Source organism: Emys orbicularis, chromosome 10, assembly GCF_028017835.1.
Source record: "Emys orbicularis isolate rEmyOrb1 chromosome 10, rEmyOrb1.hap1, whole genome shotgun sequence".
Taxonomy (NCBI): domain Eukaryota; kingdom Metazoa; phylum Chordata; order Testudines; family Emydidae; genus Emys; species Emys orbicularis.
In genome coordinates, this window is record NC_088692.1 from 37,782,597 (window position 1) to 37,802,179 (window position 19,583).

A 19,583-nucleotide genomic window follows, 5' to 3' on the forward strand; every position below is an offset into this window, starting at 1 on the left:
CAAGCACTCCATATGTACTTGATAGTGTATTGGGATGAAGCAGCATCTTCTATGGTTCAAAGGTTTGCAGAACTGTCAGCAGCTGGGGAAAGTAGATTGCATGTTTGTGTCTCTAAAGACCCGCTCAGTGTTTGTTCAGCTTTTGTTGGTTTCTTTGCAGGAATTGACTACAAGACCACCACTATCTTGCTGGATGGCAGAAGGGTCAAGTTGGAACTCTGGTGAGTTTACATTTCTAAGCTATCTTGGCAGCAGGCCCAGTGTCTCCGAACATGGTGAAGTCTCTGCGTGACTGGAGAGAGAATATAGATAGCTTTTGAAAGCATGCTTCAATTCACTTGTAATGCTGTAAGAAATGCTAGCCTACTGCTCATTCCCCTTTTCATTAGAATGAGAGGGGTAGCCGTGTTAGTCTATATCCACAAAAACAACGAGGAGTCTGGTGGCACCTTAAAGACTAACAGATTTATTTGGGCATAAGCTTTTGTGGGTAAAAAAACCCACTTCTTCAGATGCATGGAGTGAAAATTACAGATGCAGGCATAAATATACTGACACATGAAGAGAAGGGAGTTACCTTACAAGTGGAGAACCAATGTTGACCAGGCCAATTCAGTCAGGGTGGATGTGGTCCACTCCCAATAACTGAGGAGGAGGTGTCAATACCAAGAGAGGGAAAATGGCTTTTGTAGTGAGCCAGCCACTCCCAGTTCCTAGTCAAGCCCAAATTAATGGTGTTAAATTTGCAAATGAATTGTAGCTCTGCAGTTTCTCTTTGAAGTCTGTTTTTGAAGGGTTTTTTTGTTGAAGGATGGCTACTTTTAAATCTGTTATTGAATGTCCAGGGAGATTGAAGTGTTCTCCTACTGGCTTTTGTACATTACCATTCCTGATGTCTGATTTGAGTCCATTTATTCTTTTACGTAGAGACTGTCTGTCTGGTTTGGCCAATGTACATGGCAGAGGGGCATTGCTGGCACATGATGGCATATATCACATTTAGTAGATGTGCAGGTGAATGAGCTGCACATGATGGTGTGTCTCATGTGGTTGGGTCCTCTGATGGTGTCGCTAGAGTAGATATGGGGACAGAGTAGGCAACAGGGTTTGTTACAGGGATTGGTTCCTGGGTTAGTGTTTCTGTGGTGTGGTGTGTAGTTGCTGGTGAGTATTTGCTTCAGGTTGGGGGGCTGTCTGTAAGCGAGGACTGGCCTGCCTCCCAAGGTCTGTGAGAGTGAGGGATTGTTTTCCAGGATAGGTTGTAGATCCTTGATGATGTGCTGGAGAGGTTTTAGCTGGGGGCTGTAAGTGATGGCCAGTAGGTGACTTCTGGGTACCCGTCTCGCTCTGTCAATCTGTTTCCTCACTTCCCCAGGTGAGTATTGTAGTTGTAAGAATGCTTAATAAAGATCTTGTAGGTGTTTGTCTCTGTCTGAGGGATTGGAGCAAATTCAGTTGTATCTTAGGGCTTGGCTGTAGACAATGGATCATGTGATGTGTCCTGGATGGAAGCTGGAGGCATGTAGGTAAGTATAGCAGTCAGTAGGTTTCCGGTATAGGGTGCTGTTTATGTGACTATCACTTATTTGCACTGTAGTGTCCAGGAAGTGGATCTCTTGTGTGGACTGGTCCAAGCTGAGGTTGATGGTGGGGTGGAAATTGTTGAAATCCACGTGGAATTCTTCAAGGGCCACCGGACTCCTCATTCGTTCATTTCATTAGAATAACCTGGTGATGACCAGACCGTTTCCTGTTTAGTAAGTAGCACACCCAAGGAGAGAGCTGAAATGTTGCCGATATAATGTAGTGCTTTGCTGTGGTCCTGTTGAGAGCTTTGCACCCTTAGTTCATGAGATTTCAGTGCACTATAAAGATGACATACCTAATCTCCAGGCACAGTTTACGTAAGCTGCTTTGGTGCAATTAATGTCCCTCTTCATCATAGTAACTCACATTGCAGCATTAATACAGGTCCTCTTTTCAGTGTGTGGCCCATTAAAATTTGGGATACATAACCAAAATTTTTTGTTAGCTGGATTCCCACACTGTAAAACTATAATCAGCCTACACCATCTGCACACCCAGTCCCAGCAACAAGACCACCATCCTCTATTCCCAGTGTGGTCCCATTTGCTCCTCCTCCAGCATGTCACTCAATTCCCACACAACCTTCCTGCACTAAAAAAAAAAAAAATCCTTTCAGATACAATGCCTGGCTTCCCAGATCACACACGGAAAGAACTACATGAGGGAAAGAAGGAAAGAAACCTGGTTGTGGGGCTCCACGTCTGTTTCCAGAGATCTGGCCCTGGATTTTGTTGGGCCCTGGCTTCCATCCTTTAGTTTAAGAGTTGGAGTGAGGGGGAGCCCTATGATGAACAGGGAACAGACCCCAAAACTAAAAGGGCATAGACTGCATTCAGTTTCTTGGGAACAAGGCTTACTGCAATAACATGACTCTGTAGCAGAGAACAATGAGAATGGAGTGCGATATTTGCATGAAGTGTCCTCAGTGGGAAGGTAGGAATTGCAAGACTGGATCAGACTTGAGGTCCATCTTGTCTAGTATCTTGCATCGGGGTCTGCACCAGGTGCTTCAGAGAAACATGTAAGACCTGAGGCAGGAAGGTGAGGGGAATCTGCCCCCCATATAGGTCTCACCCTGATCTAATAGAGATTGACTTAAGCCCTGAAGTATGAGGTTTTAATATCCCTTCCACAAACTGTGTACCATTATGAAAACACTGGATATTTGAATCCTGTTAAGTTCTTGGACTCCACGTCCTGTTGCACTGAGTTCTATAGTTCAATTACATGTGTGAAAAGATGTTTCCTTCTACTGGCTTTGAATTCCCCTTTTCGTTTGATTGACTGTCCCGTTGTTGTTATGTGACAGGGAGAACAGAAGTTCCCAATCTTCCTTTGCTGCTTTTATAGATAGCAATCCCTATCTATCGTGTCCCCTCTTACTCCTCTTTTTTCAAAGGTAGCAGTCCTAGTCATTTCAGTAATTCTTCAGAGGAGAATTTTCCTAGACCTTGTCTTTTTCGTTGTCCATCTGTGAACCCCTCTAATCCTGAAATATCTTTTTGTAGATGCAATGAGCAGTACTGTACGCACTATCCAGATGAGGCCACACCTTTTGATTTATATAATGGCATTATAATTGTCTCAGTATTAATCACCATCCTACTCCTTATGCAATCAAATATTTTGTTTGTTTGTTTTGACCATAGCTGCCCATTAAGCAGAGGTCTACATTGAGCTGTCACAGTGATGCCCAGGTTCCATAATGTGACATTTCAAAGCTTAATCTGAGTGCAGTGCGGTGTTGAAACTTAAAGCACATCTAACTCTATCATGCAGCTGATGAGAGTCTGAAATTGAGTCTCTGGGAAACTTGATCCAGGGTGATCAGAATTCGCATTGCTTGTTGACCTGCACCTCCTAGATCAGTATCGAATGGACACAACAGGCGCAGAAGACATCCCAGTGCGCTGTCTGGTTAGCCTGACCTCGGATTGCACTTCAGTAGACACTGCTTAGATCACTGTGCTGTGCTCCAGCATAATCTCCCAGATGTCCACAAATGCTCATTGAAATTCTGTGTTTATTTAAAACTTGACATTTAACTTAAAAGAATGACAAATAGAGTTGAGGTGTTTAGTGTCTGTAATGCACCCTGTCGTGCCTGTGTGCTGCAGAACATGCTGTACTGCTACGTGCTGTTCCCAAGGATGGTGTGCTGTGAAGTATCTGCACACATAGTGGCCAAGGAGGATTGGGTGTAAAGGTCTCTCCTACAGCCAGAAAGGGTCACTGATACACCTTCCCTTTAGTAAGGGCTTCTGAACTGATGAGCTCAAGAAGGACTCTCTCATTGCCCCCCCCCCTTTTTTTTTTTTTTTAAGTTTAAATAAAAATATTAAGAAGGTAGGCTAGGTCTGCACCATTGCCAGAGAAGGGATTCCTAGCCCAGTCTCACTCGGAGCCGAGCGAAATTAAAGAGAAGATGCTTTGCTCTTTTGAATAGTGACTCGGTTTGTCTCTTGGTTCGTCATGGAGAGGGCTGCAGGTTTGTTGTGGATACGCTGATTTTCCTGTTTTGTCCATGACTTGACTTTGTCTCTGTGACTCACCCTGCAGCGATTGCTCCTGTCCCACAGGGCTGGGCCTGGCTCTTCACTCTGTGTATGGTGACCTGGTGTGCAGGATCACAGCACCGCTCATGTTTGGCCCGTCATCATGACGAGGGGGCAGCCAGGCCAAACCTGAGTGGTGCTGTGACCCTGTGTGCCAAGTCACCATGCTCAGAGTGGGGAGCCGCCCCTGCAGGGTGAGTGCAGGATGGGCTTGCTCTTCAGCCCCCTTGCTGCGACCCCTCCTTATCAATCACAGCATTTTCTATTAAAAATCCCCAAATCCGTGATTTTTACTAAATTTACCATGACTGCTTTGTAATTTTTGATTAAAAAAATGCTGTGACAAATCAGCAACCCTAATCATGGAGTAGTGCTGAGAAGGTGCAAATAGAGAACTGCTCCACAGGAAGGATGATGACTGCAGCAGGGGGCTTCCTGGTATATCCTAAAGGTGGTCACCTACTGGGGAGGAAAAACTTTCCAAAATCATGTAAAAGTATCTTGCTGAGCAGCCAGGTACTATGCACGTACAAAGAGATCAGGTGTGATTCACTGATGGATTGGTTCGTACTTCAGTCTCCCGTCAGCAGTGTCAGTAGGGGGTTCTCCAGACTTGTCTGTCTAACTCTTCTCAATTTGTTGGATTTTCTGTTTCAGGGACACATCTGGCCAGGGGAGGTTCTGCACCATTTTCAGATCCTACTCCAGAGGTGCTCAGGTAAGCACTACCAGCATTGCTACGCTGGGCTGGGCCTGCTCACCATCAAAGTTCTCCAGACTAATGGGAAGCAAGTTAATGCCCAACAGCACCATCCAGCATCTCGTGTTTCCCTTCCAATGTCCTGGCCCTGCCCTTCTGATCAGCATATGCACAAATGGGGGTGTCACAGGGCGGGACTCACCAGTGCGGCGCCTCCTGCTGGTCGTCCAGGGAATTAAGATTTCCAGCCTCCGGAGTGCCCTCTGCAGGCCGGTGTCCTGCTTGCCACTGGGCCCGAGTCCCTCCTGGACCCCAGTGCCCCTTTCAGGCCAGGGTGCTGCCCCCTGGCAGTAGCCCCACAGATCTAGGTCTCCCCTCCCCGGGGAACCCCCACCCTCTGTCCCCACCTCGCCTCAGACTATGGCTACTGCCAGTCTCGATCTAGCCCCCGTTCACTGGGGCAGACTGCAATGTAAATGCCACTCATCACCGGCAAGGGGAGTTTGGACCTGCTGCCTCTGCCTACCCTTGGGCTGCCCCTCTGCAACTCCAGTACCCTTTCCGGCCTTTAACAAGGCCTGCAGCCTGGGGGGTTTCCAGGCTGGAGCTCTCCCAGCTCCTCTAGCCTTCCCCCAGCCCTGCTCCACTTTAGGTACTCTTTCTCAGCTCCCAGGCAGCCAGGCCCTCCTCTCTCAGCAAGCTAGAGAGAGACTGTCTGCTCCTGGCCCACTGCCCTCTTATAAGGGCCAGCTGGGCCCTGATTGGGGTGTGGCCACAGCTGAGGCTGCTTCCCCAATTAGCCTTTCCCCAGCCACAGCCCTCCCCAGGGCTGCTTTTAACCCCTCCGGGCAGGAGCGGGGTGACTTTCTCCAAGGGGCTGACTTATGCTATTGCAGTGGAATACAAAGAGTGCTCCACTGTACTAGGTAGCACACTGTAGGTGGGCTGAAGCGGCATGGTTACTAGTATATGGATCATGTGGGGCAGTCTTTGCACGGGATCTGGATTAGGGTTAGGTTGGAGTTCAGGATTTTGGCTGAAAGCTGACTTGGGAAGCCTCAAATGACAGCAAACTCATGAGATCAGCTTTCCCTAGTCTGTGCCAGTTCCAGAAAATGAGCCTCTTCAGTTTATGTACTTGACCCAGGCCTTAAACGAGAAGGGCTGGTTCAGATCTGACACCTCAGTCCTTAAAACACGGGGGATGAAGGCTTAGAATGTTCATGCTGGGGGAATTTTACGCATAGTATTTTAAAGTTCTGCATATTTTATTTGTCAAAATAACACAATATAATCATTCCAGTTTCAATTATTTTGGTAATTTATTTCAAAATACCTGTCAACAATACAGACAACAGCAAAAAAGATTTCCCTCAGGAGTAGAGAGTTAACTTAGGCTGCTCATTTCTCTGGCCTAGAGGGGCTTTGGAAAATATCCCTCTGACTTCTTTTCAAGAACCAGTTGCTCTCTAAAGGCTCACTGACTGGACCCAGTACATCCAGCAATTATCTAAGGCCTCCTCCTCTGAATTTCTGCCACTTCAACTTAATCTCTCACTGTTTTTGCTCTTGGATTTCACTACCCACAGCTGTAAGCTACTTTTCTAGCTGGGAAGGCCATCATGCCTTCTTTCCTTAGGACTTCCTACAAATGTACTTGAGATCTAGACATGCGAGCACTAGACTGCATACCATGTGCAGTCTCCTCCAAGTGTCACATTTAGTTCTTGTTAACTGCTAGTGTTGTGGATGGTTCTGTGGGTGCCTCTTTGGCTGCTGCTAACTCTATGGTTCTCTCAATGAGGAGCAGCAGCACTTAATGCTATGATTTGTGTATGGGGGGAATGGGGGCGGGGGGCACAGAGTTCCTGTACATGCACATCTAATACAATACAGGAACTTTAAGATTAGCTCCCCTTCCTGCCCCTCAGCAAGTTCTGCCCCAAAGTTGCATTCCAGAGAGATCTAGAAGAACTTCACTCCTGGTAAAAACATATGTAGTCAGGACAGGTCTTTGTCCCATCCAACTTCTGATGCCATGTGGTATTTTGATGATCAAATGAAATTTGACCAAAACTTTCAGTCCCAAATGGAGCATTTTCTTAGGCAGTAGCTTCCCTCCCTCCCCTATACAAGAGTGTTGGGTGTTTCCTTTGAATGGCAGAGTCTAGAACTGCTGGTGTTTGCACACATCCAACAATGCCTGCACCAGCACTCCACAGTGACCAATAAAAGCTTGAAAGTGTGTGTTTATATGGAAAGTATGCCTCACTTACCTTCCCTGCATACCTTGCCACCGGGGAGCAGTCTGTGAGGAATGTGATTTTTTAGCCCAGCCCTTACAGCTGATCTGGGTGGAGGGCATCGTTTTAGTGTAAACAAAGGACTGTGTGCAGGGATGTAGATAGAGTTGCCAGCCAGCAGGGGGCTTATGTAGCAAGGTACAACTTCTGTCTTCCTCAAAATCTCTGGATTCTGCACAGCTTGTAACTTCCCTTTCCACGGGTGCACCCCTTTTGCTTGTTAAGTGATCCTAAAGGTTGAGTGTAAATAGTGAGTGAGCTGACCTATTAAAAAGCAAAAGGATACTAAATGAAAACCTCTCTGCAGCATGTGAATGCAATTTCCACTGCAACCTCATAGCATTGTTCTCATGAGACAAGCGTTTGTGTGTGAAACTTGGGCACTTTTTGGAGGCTAAGGACAGAAAGCCCAGGGATCCTTCCACTATGTGGTTTGTAATAGAACCTTCACTCAATACTAGTAGCTGAAAGCCCATGCTGTAATTTGTAAAGTCATGTGTAAAAAAAAAAAAAAAAAAAAAAAGGTTGAGAACTTGAAAATTAGGCAGTTACAGACCACAAATCCCTGTAATGATTGCACCTGGTCATATTCTAAACAAAAATAGCTTTTAACCATGTTTGTAGCTGTTTCCATCACTTCACACTGATTCAACAGCCGCTCTAGGATTCAGAGTGACACATAGTGTGACGTTCTTGAAATCATATTGTATAGAGGAATAGGGCGATCACTAATTCTAAATTTTAGCAGCTGCCTTCAGTTTGGTGCCTACTGTCCTTTGTAGTGTAGAATGCACTGTGTAGCCTGAGCTTTCACTGAAATATTTGTGCAGATCTCAGGGTGCCTTTGTATCAAGACTAAAACATTGCAGAATGATGTCCCTTTAAATAAATTATGCCCACTGTTTCTCATGAAGCTGGCCTCATGTTTCAGGAAAAGGGCCGTTCTAGTTTAAACTGCTCTTTAAGAAGCCAAGCAAAGGGATGGGACTGGTTGCATCAGAAGGCTGAATTTGCTGCAAGGATGGGCTTTGGTGCATTAATTTCTTAGCACCACCTTCTGGCTCTTGAAAAGGCTCCTACAGACTTCGCACTAGACTGGCACCTCTGCCCTTTCCTCTGATTGAAAGCTACCATGCACCAAGAGCCGAGTCTCAGGCTCCTAGGTATAAATGCCAAGCAGCCGCTTGATCTGAGAAGCATCTCCTCTTCAGGGAGGTTTGGACTGTGGTGTGGAGAATGAATGGAGTGGGGAGAGCAAAACCTCTCTGGAAGTTTCCTTAAGAAATTTGGTCCTAATTTCCATGGACTGGGAAGCAATCTCAGAATGGGAAGAGAATCTGCCTTGACAATTCCCTTTCCCATACCATACATCTTCTCATTCAGCCTGAGCTCTGGATTGTGAGAGGAGATTAGTCTGCATTAACAAGAAGGCATCATGTGTTTTGAACACTTTGCTGTATCTCCAGATTGCGCACTGTCAGCATTTCTGAGTCATTGGACTTGGTAAACAACATTACACACTTTTATGGGCCACCTCAGTTGGGCACGTGCATTGTTCTTCTGGAAAAAGTCAGTAATTAGAAGTATCAGGATTCAAACCTCATTGTCCAAGATTAGCCAATTTCAGATATTGGACAATGAAGAATAGTCCCCTTTTCAGCCTAAGCAAACAAGCCCACCTGACTAAGTGGGGCTTGGCGCCATGGACAAATGATTGGAGTACAGTAGGGCAAGTGACAAAGCCATGCCATCTCCTTTGACAAGGAATAGGTGATTTAACTCACTTGGCTACCTACTGCTTTAAAAAGGTTAAAAGGTTTGTCTAGGCTTGAAGGAAAGCAGTACCAAGTTGCAGGTTTAAGAGCCTAGCCAAAAGGGCTTTAAAATGCTGTAACAGTGATGTAGGCCAGTAGAACATTAGGCTAAATTCTTTAGGCCAGGGGTTGGCAACCTGTGGCACGCATGCCAAAGACGGCAAGCGAGCTGATTTTTGATGGCACACTTCTGCCTGCCGGGGTCCTGGCCCCACTCAGCCCCCCCGCCCACCGATTTCTCCTGCGGGGGCGGGAGGCAGAAGCTTGGTCATGCTGGCAGCCAAGCTCCCCCCTCCCCCACTTCTTCCCCCAGCGTGGTGCTTTCCTCCCCTCCCTCTCCCTCTCGCCGATTAGCTGATCGCCCTTGCGAGGGGGAGGGGGAGCAGAGCCGAGCCGAGCCGCAGCATGCTTGCTGCTCCAGGGAGGAGGCAGAGAAGAGGTGGGGATGGGGCATATCCCCTCCAGCCCCCTGCCGTGAGCATCCCCACAAGCCAAGCACCCCAGCCCCCTGTCCTGACCCCTGAACCCCCCCACCCACACACCCAGCCTTCTGCCCTGACCCCTGCACCCCCTCACACACCTCCAGCCCCCGTTCTGACTCCTGCACCCCCCACAGATACCCAGCCCCGCCACACCCATGCCCTGACTCTTGCACACACACCCCCATATCCCCACCCCCAACCTGAGCACCAAATGGGAGCTCCTGCACACACACACACACACACACACACACCCACACACACCCATTCCCACCTGCACCCCCAGTCTGGGGTCCCTGCCCTGACCCCTGCACCCCCCCACACACACACATTCCCAGCCCTCTGCCCTGACCCCTGAACCACACTCCCAGCCCTCTGCCCTGACCCCTGAACCCCCCCACACACAGCCCTCTGCCCTGACCCCTGCACACCCTCACACATCTCCAGCCCCTGTTCTGACTCCTGCACCCCCCACACATACCCAGTCCCCCCACACCCCATGCCCTGACTCTTGCACCCCCCCCCACATCCCCACCCCCACCCTGAGCACCAAACGGGAGCTCCTGCACCCCCCTTCCCCCACACACACACATTCCCTCCTGCACCCCCGGTCTGGCGTCCCGGCTGCTGGCCCCTTGCCAGCCGGGGTTCCGCAGGCCCTGCTCAGCCCGCTGCTGAACTAGGTGAACGGAACTCCAGGCCGGCAGCGGGCTGAGTGGGCCGGCGGCGTAAGATCAGCATTTTAATTTAATTTTAAATTAAGCTTCTTAAACACTTTGAAAACCTTGTTTACTTTACATACAACAATAGTTTAGTTATATAATATAGACTTATAGAGAGAGACCTTCTAAAAAACATTTTAATGTATTACCGGCACGCGAAACCTTAAATTAGAGTGAATAAGTGAAGACTCGGCACACCACTTCTGAAAGGTTGCCGACCCCTGCTTTAGGCTGTGGTCTGAAATGCTGCCTTTGTCTCTTAGTGTTCATTAGTTAAGAATCGTGCGTTTCTTCCTAACTGGGTCTTCATCAGAATTAACAATAGGCTGTTGCAGGCAGTGTTGCCTAGTGGCTAGAACAGGTGACTCTTGGGACATTTGCATTCTAGTCCTAATTCTTCTCCTGAATATGAGACATCTACAAGGCACTCCAGCCTATCTGTGCCTCCATTTTCTCATCTGTGAAAGCCTCACTATGGGCTCCCCCCCAGTACTTTAACAGCCTCTTTTTAAGTAGCCCTATACCTGCCCCTGAGCCCCCTGCCAGTTTTTGTGGTGGTAGAATGTCATTTTTTCTCTTCGCTGTTGGATGAAAGGTGCATACAGACAGGGGAAACTGACTACAAGGAAACAGAAAAGCAGAGTAGTCACAAATGGCAACATTTTCAAGAGCATCTAAATCCCATTTTCAAAGTGATTTGAGCACTGTGAAACTCAGGGAGATTTAGGTACTCTTGTAAACTTTACCCAAAACTCTGTCAAATACACACTCAATAACCTAACTGGAAATACTTTTGTCTCTAATCTTTTCTGTTAATAGTGACCTTGGATGGTACAAATAATAGTTACAAACTGTTCAGATGGAATGTGTGATTAAGTTGGTGTCCTAACTTGAACAGCCCCCTATTGCCCCTCCCCATATTTGGGATGGGGAAGATCCAACACATGTAAATCACAGCCTGGGGCTGTGCATCTGTGTAGTAGGGGCTGCCATTCCTGTCGTAACTGTGCCAAATAGCTCACCACCTGCAATAATTGTCCACTGAGGGTACAGCGCTCTAATCTTTCTGACCTCTCTCCAGCTTGAATTTCTGCATCTACTGCAGAAAGGTCTTCATGGAAGCTATTCTGTAGTACCTCAATGTTCCTAGCCTCTGCTCTCACTACATGAATTTAAATTCTTGAGGCAGGGAAGAATGGGGAAGAATCACTGAAACCTGTGTGAGCAGCTTCCCAGCAGATGCTGTCAGTGCAGCTCAGGCTTCCGGAATTCAGGCAGAGAAAATAAATAGGAAAGAAGTGGTGTTGATGGCTAACTCAGTTGCTTTCATGTCAGAAGAGTGCTCCTAACCGACAGGCTAGGATGTCTGGAAAAGCAAACTGATCGCTGCCTTCTGGGGCTTGCTTGCTTTTTCCCCACCCTGCCCTTGCATGCTCTTTCTGATTGAAATGGGAGGGTGATGAGGGCTTTAGCTCTTCACGCTTGACAGCTAGCTGTTCCAGTTCCTATTTCTCCTTTTTTCTCATGCCTTTTTACAACTTCATCTGCCACTCATGTAACTAAGGGCTGATCTACACTAAGCTGTAAGTCGACCTAAGTTATGCTATGTAAGTTACATAACTGAAGTCGATGTTACTTAGATCAATTTACAGCTGTGTCTACACCATGCTGTGTCAACAGGAGATGCTCTTCCACCGACTTAGTGGGTCTTCACCAGACCCGCTAAATCAACACTGCTGCATCGATCGCAGCAGTGCCAATTTAGCTGTAAGTATAGACAGGCCCTCAGCTACTTAGACCCACCATACTGATTTAACATCTTGGGGCTAGTGAGTTTGGACTGTACATAGATGTTCAAAATCCTACAAGGTTGTATTCTAGTCAAAAGTGTGAGCAGCTAGCAAAAACCCTCAGTAGACCTGTAACTGTCACTATTAGGGCTCTTGCTAGTTGGCATTTGTACCTCAGGCTAAAATGCTCCTGATATTAAAGGGTTAAGTGTGTGAATTAGGCTCTCTCACTCTGCCAGGTTAATCTGACTTTTTGTTCGTAACCAAGGTATCAGTTCTGGAATTTCTGGCTTGTTCTTCAGTAGCACCTCTTATTCAAGGATCTCAAAGCATTTTTCTACATAAACATCAGTCAAGCCTCAAACAACCTTGTTTCTACCGCCAACAAGGTGGACGTTTATTTCCATCTTATAGACCGGTAAATTGAGGCAGGGGAACTGTGACTGGATCAAGGTGACCAGCAAAATATCGCAAAGTCAAGAACAGAATCTAGGGATCAGGATACCTTGTCCTCTACTCCATCTGCTAGAGTAGACCACATACTAAAGAAAATAGACTTTGCCCAGAAGAGAAATAGCCAGCAGTAGCATACCTTAAGGCATCTGACTGCCTCCGAACTGATCCATGTTAAGCCTGCCATGGTGCAGTTAGCAAGCACCGCCATGGTTTCACCATATTTGAATAATTGTAGGATATGGGGCAGTGTCCACATTGCAGTTGTAATTGTAGGAGATTGCATAGGGGCCAGCTGATTACTGTTTGATTTTTAAATTTGTTTGCAACCTAGTGCGTGTCATAGCATTTCTCGGGGCTTAAAGCAAACAACTTGAGCAAGGGCCTGCTGTCATTGTACGCTTTCACATCTCTGACAGTAGTGCAAATATAACCTAGTCTGCCAGATCAGAGTGACCTGGGAAGCATTTTGACAGCAGTAACTTTTGAGGCACATAACTGGGCACTAAGCACGAACAAACCAGGTTCATTAGCTGAATTTTCAGAATTCTGATCAGCTGGGATCTAATAACAATCAGTAGAGCGCCAGTCTTCCCCTCCCTTCTGTAACCAGGGAGTTGGCACTCTAAACTGCCTTCTTGTTCATGGCACATCTTGTGTGACGCTCTCACTTGGGACCCTCTGATGCCGGTGAAGATCATATTCCACTTACACTAATGAGCAGAAATTGCATCCTGTTAGGAAATCACCAGTCCTTTAGAAATGCAAATCTTGGTTTTGAAGTTGTTTTATTTGCATGTGTATATATTAAAAATAATGCCCGACATTCAGGGGGATGACTTAATACAAAGTAGTTGTTAATGTTGTTTAATTAACCGTTGCAGTGTCGCATACAGTACACATAGCATATTTAACTGTGTTTAAGATGGTGCAGAAATCTATATGCCATTTTGGCTTCTAGTCTTTTGCCTTTTTCTATTGTAAATCATTCTAGTCTGATGCTCACAACTAGTGTTCCTAAGCTTGTTATAAGAGTAGTAGGGAGTAAATAACATTGCAGCAATCATGTGGCTCTTTCAAGTATTGGATAGTTTCTAGTCTGGGGAGGAGCTATTCTTTTCAGCACCCTTGTGGATGCCAATAACTAAACTTGTTTCCACAGACACTGTGGAGACTCGACCAGCCATACTTCACATTGGCTGTAATACACAGAGGTTCAAAGAATGTGCTACAGAAATTGTTCCAGACAGCTGTCTGCAGTTCATTTTTAATATGCATTCTAAGATTATTCCATGGGCAGCCTGGATCGGAGTCTCCAAGCTGCAGCCATAACACAATAAAAATATTGCTGAGCTCTGCCTAGTAACAACATTTCTGATCAGTGGCCTGTTTATCCAGTTGATGGTTTAACAGTATTTGGTGGGATACTGGAATTTTTGGCACCTTTTGCTGTTTCTCAGATGCTGGCTGTGCTCTGCCTTACAGCTGGTTAGATCCCAGCAGATATATGGGTTGTGTCAATCACTCAGCTCAAACCAAGGTGAGAGGAGGGGGCAAAGGACAAAATGTAACTGCTCTGGTTGCAGTAAATGCCTTCAGTCCTCCAGTTCAGAGGATTTTTCTACCCAGGTTACATGCGGCTTCCCCTGAACCAGAGAGAAGGATAGGTGCTGTTCCCAGCCTTCCTTCCCAGCAGCCTTCTAGGGAGAGGGTTGCTAATGAATATCAAACTCTAGACAATTTACTATTAAATAGAATGCACCTGGGTTAAGCTGAGGCCTTTTGCAATCACATAATTTCCTAGTGCCTTGTTTTTCTCTTTGTTCTCTTGTATTTTTCTCTCTCGAAGAATCTCAAAAGCTTGTTTTCCAGGCCACAATTTGCTCACTCATTAAATACTCAAAACACCATAGCAGAAATAACATGCATTGCACTGGTAGCCAGAACAAACACCCTGTCAAGACTTCATAGATCCTCACTCTTCAGTAGGCCCAATCTAGTCATCTCTAGCTAATGCAGTAGCAGCAGCTCTCCCTGGGACTCTGATTCCCCTGCCATTACAGGACTTTCCTGCTGCCTCCTCTAGGTTATGCAGAAATACCTTTTGGTGGTCGAGTGAAAATCAGCTTTAACTTCAGCACAGTTAAAATGTTTTAAAAATAAATGTGTAAGCACACTGCTTTATTATACAATAACAAATGACCATTCCTTTTTCATTGCATGTGTGTGCACATATACATGACATGGACACTTCCACTTAATAGAGAGGGAGAGAGACAAGCACACATTCATTCTTTGTGTTGTACTGGTGATACATACGCATGCCAAAAAGCCGAGCAGAACTTCATTTTCTAAATGCATCAGAAAATGTGGAACGAGGCAGGCTTAGGAATGCATCAGCCTCCTTCCATCTGAAATGAAGGTGAGTGAATGGATTGTGCAGGACAGGTAGGAAGGATGACCCACTGGCTAATGTACTGCCTTGGCAGTGAGGAGATCAGGGTTCAGTTCCCACCACTTCCTGTGTGACCTTGGACAAGTCACTTAATCTCCCTGTGCCTCAATTTGCTCATCTGCAAAATGGGGTTAATAATCTTTTATCTCTGAGGAGCACTATTAGGTTATAGACCCTTTTTTTGGTGAGGTGTACGATGATAACCATATAAGTACCTAGAGTGACAGACTGTACTCCTTCTGATTAGCAAATAGTTGCACACTATGGCATTCTTCTGTTATTTAAAGTAACCTAAGAAATTCCATACAGAACACTTAGTGCGGTTATAAGTTGGAAAAGGGAGGCATTCAGTGAAGCAATGTCTAAGGGTACGTCTATACTTACTTCCTGGTCCGGATGTAAGCGATCGATCTTCTGGGATCGATTTATCGCGTCTTGTCTAGACGCAATAAATCGATCCCGGAAGTGCTTGCCGTCGACGCCGGTACTCCAGCTCAGCGAGAGGAGTACGCGGCATCGACGGGGGGAGCCTGCCTGCAGCGTCTGGACCCGCGGTAAGTTCGGACTAAGGTACTTCGAATTCAGCTACGTTATTAACGTAGCTGAATTTGCGTACCTTAGTCCGAAGTGGGGGGTTAGTGTGGACCAGGCCTAAGTTAGGATTGCCTGTGCAGCTCTATCCCAGGTCCCATTTGCATGTGTGTGCATAATATGACTGTCACTATTTTTTGTTCCAAATGAACAGTGAGTGAAACAGGGTTGTGTAATAAACTAAGCTAGTTTCCAAAGCACACCTGCCGAACTCATTGCATGGTCTGTAGGGTGTCAGGCATCGGGCAGAACAAAAGATAGGATTTAAAAAAAAAAAAAAAAAATGCCTCGTGCAGACAATAACATGCATCCTGTGCAGAAAAAAAGAGAGTGTGCTTATTCTATCCTAATGCACATACTGGGGGAATGGTGGCAGAGTGAAGGGTCACAGACAACTTTAACTTTGGTATTTCTTGATTTCTCTGTGTGTTTCACACTTGGCAATCTAAACTCCAGTCCACGTGTGCATGGAATTATAATATAAAGTACCTGTGTTGACAGTGGAGGAATACTTACTTCTTTCTTGAAGTCAAAGCAAATATATAGCCTTGATCTTTCACTCAGCTACTGATAGTTTGGCACAATCTTCCTGGTGATGTATTGCATTGATGCACAGTATTCCTCTTTGGAGCTGCCGTCCAAGATCTCCTTAGAGTGCTTAAATATGCTATCCTACAGCATATGTCTGGCAGAAAGACTCTCTCTTGACAAATTAGACCTCATGATGTTTCTACTGGCTAAGGGAATTTTGTCCACAAGTAAACAAGACAGCTGCATAATGTCTTCTATCTAATTGGTTTGCAGTTTAATCTTTTTTTAAAAAGAAATCCCACTTTCTGCTTCATAAAGGAAAAGTTGTTTTCTCTTTTGGCTGCTTTTATTTATGAAGAAATCATGGAAAACCCCAAACCCTGTATGTTTACTTTGGGAGCACCTTAATTTTTGTCTTCTCTGTTTTAGTGGATGACTCCATAGAAGGCCACAGAACTGGAGTGATTTTTTTTTTCTTACTTGATAGGAACTTTGCAAAATTGTTGAAGAAAATTTTCTTTTCTGCCCCCTCCTCCCTCTCCCCCTACATACATACACTTTCTCCATCTCACTGCCTGCTATTTATGACTGTAAAAATAATTATCAATCAGGTGCTTTAGGCAAAACCTTAAATTTTTAAAATGTTAACTTTTTCCCACTCAGGTGATTGTAAATAATGCAGATGGTCGTGATTTTTAACAACTTTCTCATGGCCTTATGCTTTGGCACACTGGGCCTTGGATAGATGTTCACCTTTCTGCAGGCAACAGAAATTCCTCATTAGTGGAGACTAATGAAGAGGAGTGGGCAGGCTTTGTAGAGAACAGAAGATGCTATGGATCAGGGCTATTGAACTGTATAGAAAGGGGAATTTAGAGTTGCTTTGAGAGGCATTGAAGAATATAGTAAAAGCTGGCGAGGCCTTAGCCCTTCCCCCACCCCACCCCCAAAACTCTCTTCATAAGCAAGGAAACCTATTTCACAATGGGCTTCCCTTTAAAACACATGTTCTGCTGCACTCAGCATATGTTTTCCTTGTGCTATCCACAACTACAGAAGGGAGGTAAATATTGCAACTGCTTTATAAAATGGCTGGCAAATTTTGATTAAACTAGACAATAACAGTGGTACATGGTACAAATACTGACATAGCTAGAATGCCCCAGCAGGCATTACTCCAGTGCAGTGGTTCCCAAACAGGGGTACATGAACCCCTGGGGGTTCGTGAAATGTTACAGGGGGTTCTCGGGGGGAAAAATTCCCTAATGGTGGACAGAGCTGTCCCTAGGGACCCCGGGCAGCACGGGGCCAGCAGCCCGGAGCCCCTGGACTTCCAAGAGCTAAGCAGATCAAAGCAAGCATCTCTATCACACTGAGGAGATTTCAGAGTAGCAGCCGTGTTAGTCTGTAAGTGCAAAAAGAACAGGAATACTTGTGGCACCTTAGGGCAGGTCTACACTTACTTCCTGGTCCGGCCGTAAGCAATCGATCTTCTGGGATCGATTTATCGCGTCTTGTCTAGACGCGATAAATCGATCCCGGAAGTGCTCGCCGTCGACACTGGTACTCCAGCTCGGCGAGAGGAGTACGCGGCATCGACGGGGGAGCCTGCCTGCTGCGTCTGGACCCGCGGTAAGTTCGAACTAAGGTACTTCGAATTCAGCTACGTTATTAACGTAGCTGAATTTGCGTACCTTAGTTCAAAGTGGGGGGTTAGTGTGGACCAGGCCTTAGAGACTAACAAATTTATTTGAGTATAAGCTTTCATGGTGCCACAAGTATTCCTGTTCTTTTTACTGAGAAGATTTAAACTTCAAGACTCCTTATAAGAAATGGAAAGGGAGGTGAATATTTTTTGCTGTTTTTAAAATTAAATAGGCAGCTAGTATTGTTTTTAAAATTATTATGAAGAACAAGTTTAAGCTTTGTTGTAACGTGCGTTGTTTGCCTGGACTGCTCAAGACCTGAATGCTTGTGTAGGAAGAACTCTTTGAGTTGGCTTCTTAAATACCTTCCTGCTGTTTCACATCTGATACTCCTTGATGAAACATAAGAGTCTTGTCTTATAACAGGCTTATTCAAAGTGATACAAGCTACGAAAGTGAGATCTTGAAAGAGTGTTGCCATTTTCATAATGTAATAAAAATACTGTAATGATAATAATTAATAATAGTGTGTAATAAAAATCTCATAAAAACAAAATTTATATTTCCAAGATCACTGCTTTTATAATTTATACTCAGGTAAAGGAGAAAATCCCTGGAAATACTCGTTTTTAGGAGGGGGTTTGTGAGACTTGACATTTTAGTGAAAGGGGTTCACAGGTTGTTAAAGTTTGGGAACCACTGCTCCAGTGTAATCCAAACCACATGCTCTGCTCCTGCCCTGGGAGAACAGGAAGGAAAATCCCACCCCCTCCCTATACAGCTTTGTACAATTGACCTGGTGCATTATGGGATTTTGTTTAAAGTATTGGACATAGAACAAGGATACTGGAAGACTAGGTGGAGTAGCGGTCTGATCTAGTACAGTAAATCCTGTGCTTCTAACTGAATGAAGCACTAATTTTGTGCAGTAGCACCAGTAACACCCCTGGTCTGTTGGAATATCCTGTAGGTCAGTTGACTTCTACCAGTTGGTACACTGAAATGTCAGTGCAATCTTCAAAACTTCACTGCACTGCTTACAGATCCAGGGTGGAGGGTGCGGTGAGACTCTTTTCTCACTAAAGGGCAAGTTGTTTTGATTTGGGGCACACCCTTAACTCCAACCCCAGACCTGACTGTCCTTTGGGGACATCAGCTGCATTTGCTTAGAAGCCTGGCTACACTATGCCTGCTGCAAGACCTGAATTTTGTAGCCTGGACCTGTTTGTTTTGCACTTACATTGGCCTCTGACCATTTGTATCAGTGCTGGTTTTTTTTTCCCTTATGATGTAGTTATTTCCAGCTGAGCCTCTGTGTCATAACAATGTTGGTTCATCTGTTCCTACTCTAGTTCCAATCACTATCTTCCATTGTGACTCTTCCTATGCAACCCAGTTACAATAACAGTAGCAGTGGAGCTGTAGGAGCAGATTACCTTGAACTTCCTGTTTTCATTCAAATACCCTTGGTGAGAAAGGGAAGAGAGAGAGAACAAATAAAGTATAAGCGTTTGAAAGCACTAGCATCAGGCATTAGTGCCCTTTAAGAAGAATTTCTGCATCATTTACATGTCTGCTCACTTTCTGGTAAATGCTTTGAAACCAGAGGTGGTAAAATGTGTGCTTGTAGGGTCAGACACATCGCTTGGTGCTGGGAGTACAGGAAAGCCTGGAACTGGACTGATTCAGTAAGAAACACTAATCTGGGTTTTCTCTAATATGTTCCACCGTATTGCTATGGCCTCATTGTGTAGTAGCTGCCATTAAAAAGGCAAGATTTGCCCAACAGATACCACACAGCAACCATTATTGCTTCCGGATGAAAGTATAGGGCAGGAAATGTGATATTTCAGCTACTAGGCGGTAACTGTTAGCAACTGGCAGCTTTTTGATGGTGATCGTTGTAACTTCAATGGACTACCTGGAGCTAAAAGCAGCATTGTGTAGCTACCTATCT

The 19,583-nt window shown here is 45.5% G+C and overlaps 1 protein-coding gene across 1 annotated transcript in view; it reads left to right on the forward strand.

The window, feature by feature from the left end:
* RAB40C (RAB40C, member RAS oncogene family) overlaps nt 1-19,583 on the forward strand; it is a 61,847-nt gene that overhangs the window by 36,794 nt on the left and 5,470 nt on the right. Inside the window, exons 3-4 of the mRNA XM_065412315.1 lie at nt 161-221; nt 4,800-4,860. Of these exons, the coding sequence (XP_065268387.1) occupies nt 161-221; nt 4,800-4,860 (122 nt within the window). The remainder of the gene's footprint in view (nt 1-160; nt 222-4,799; nt 4,861-19,583) is intronic.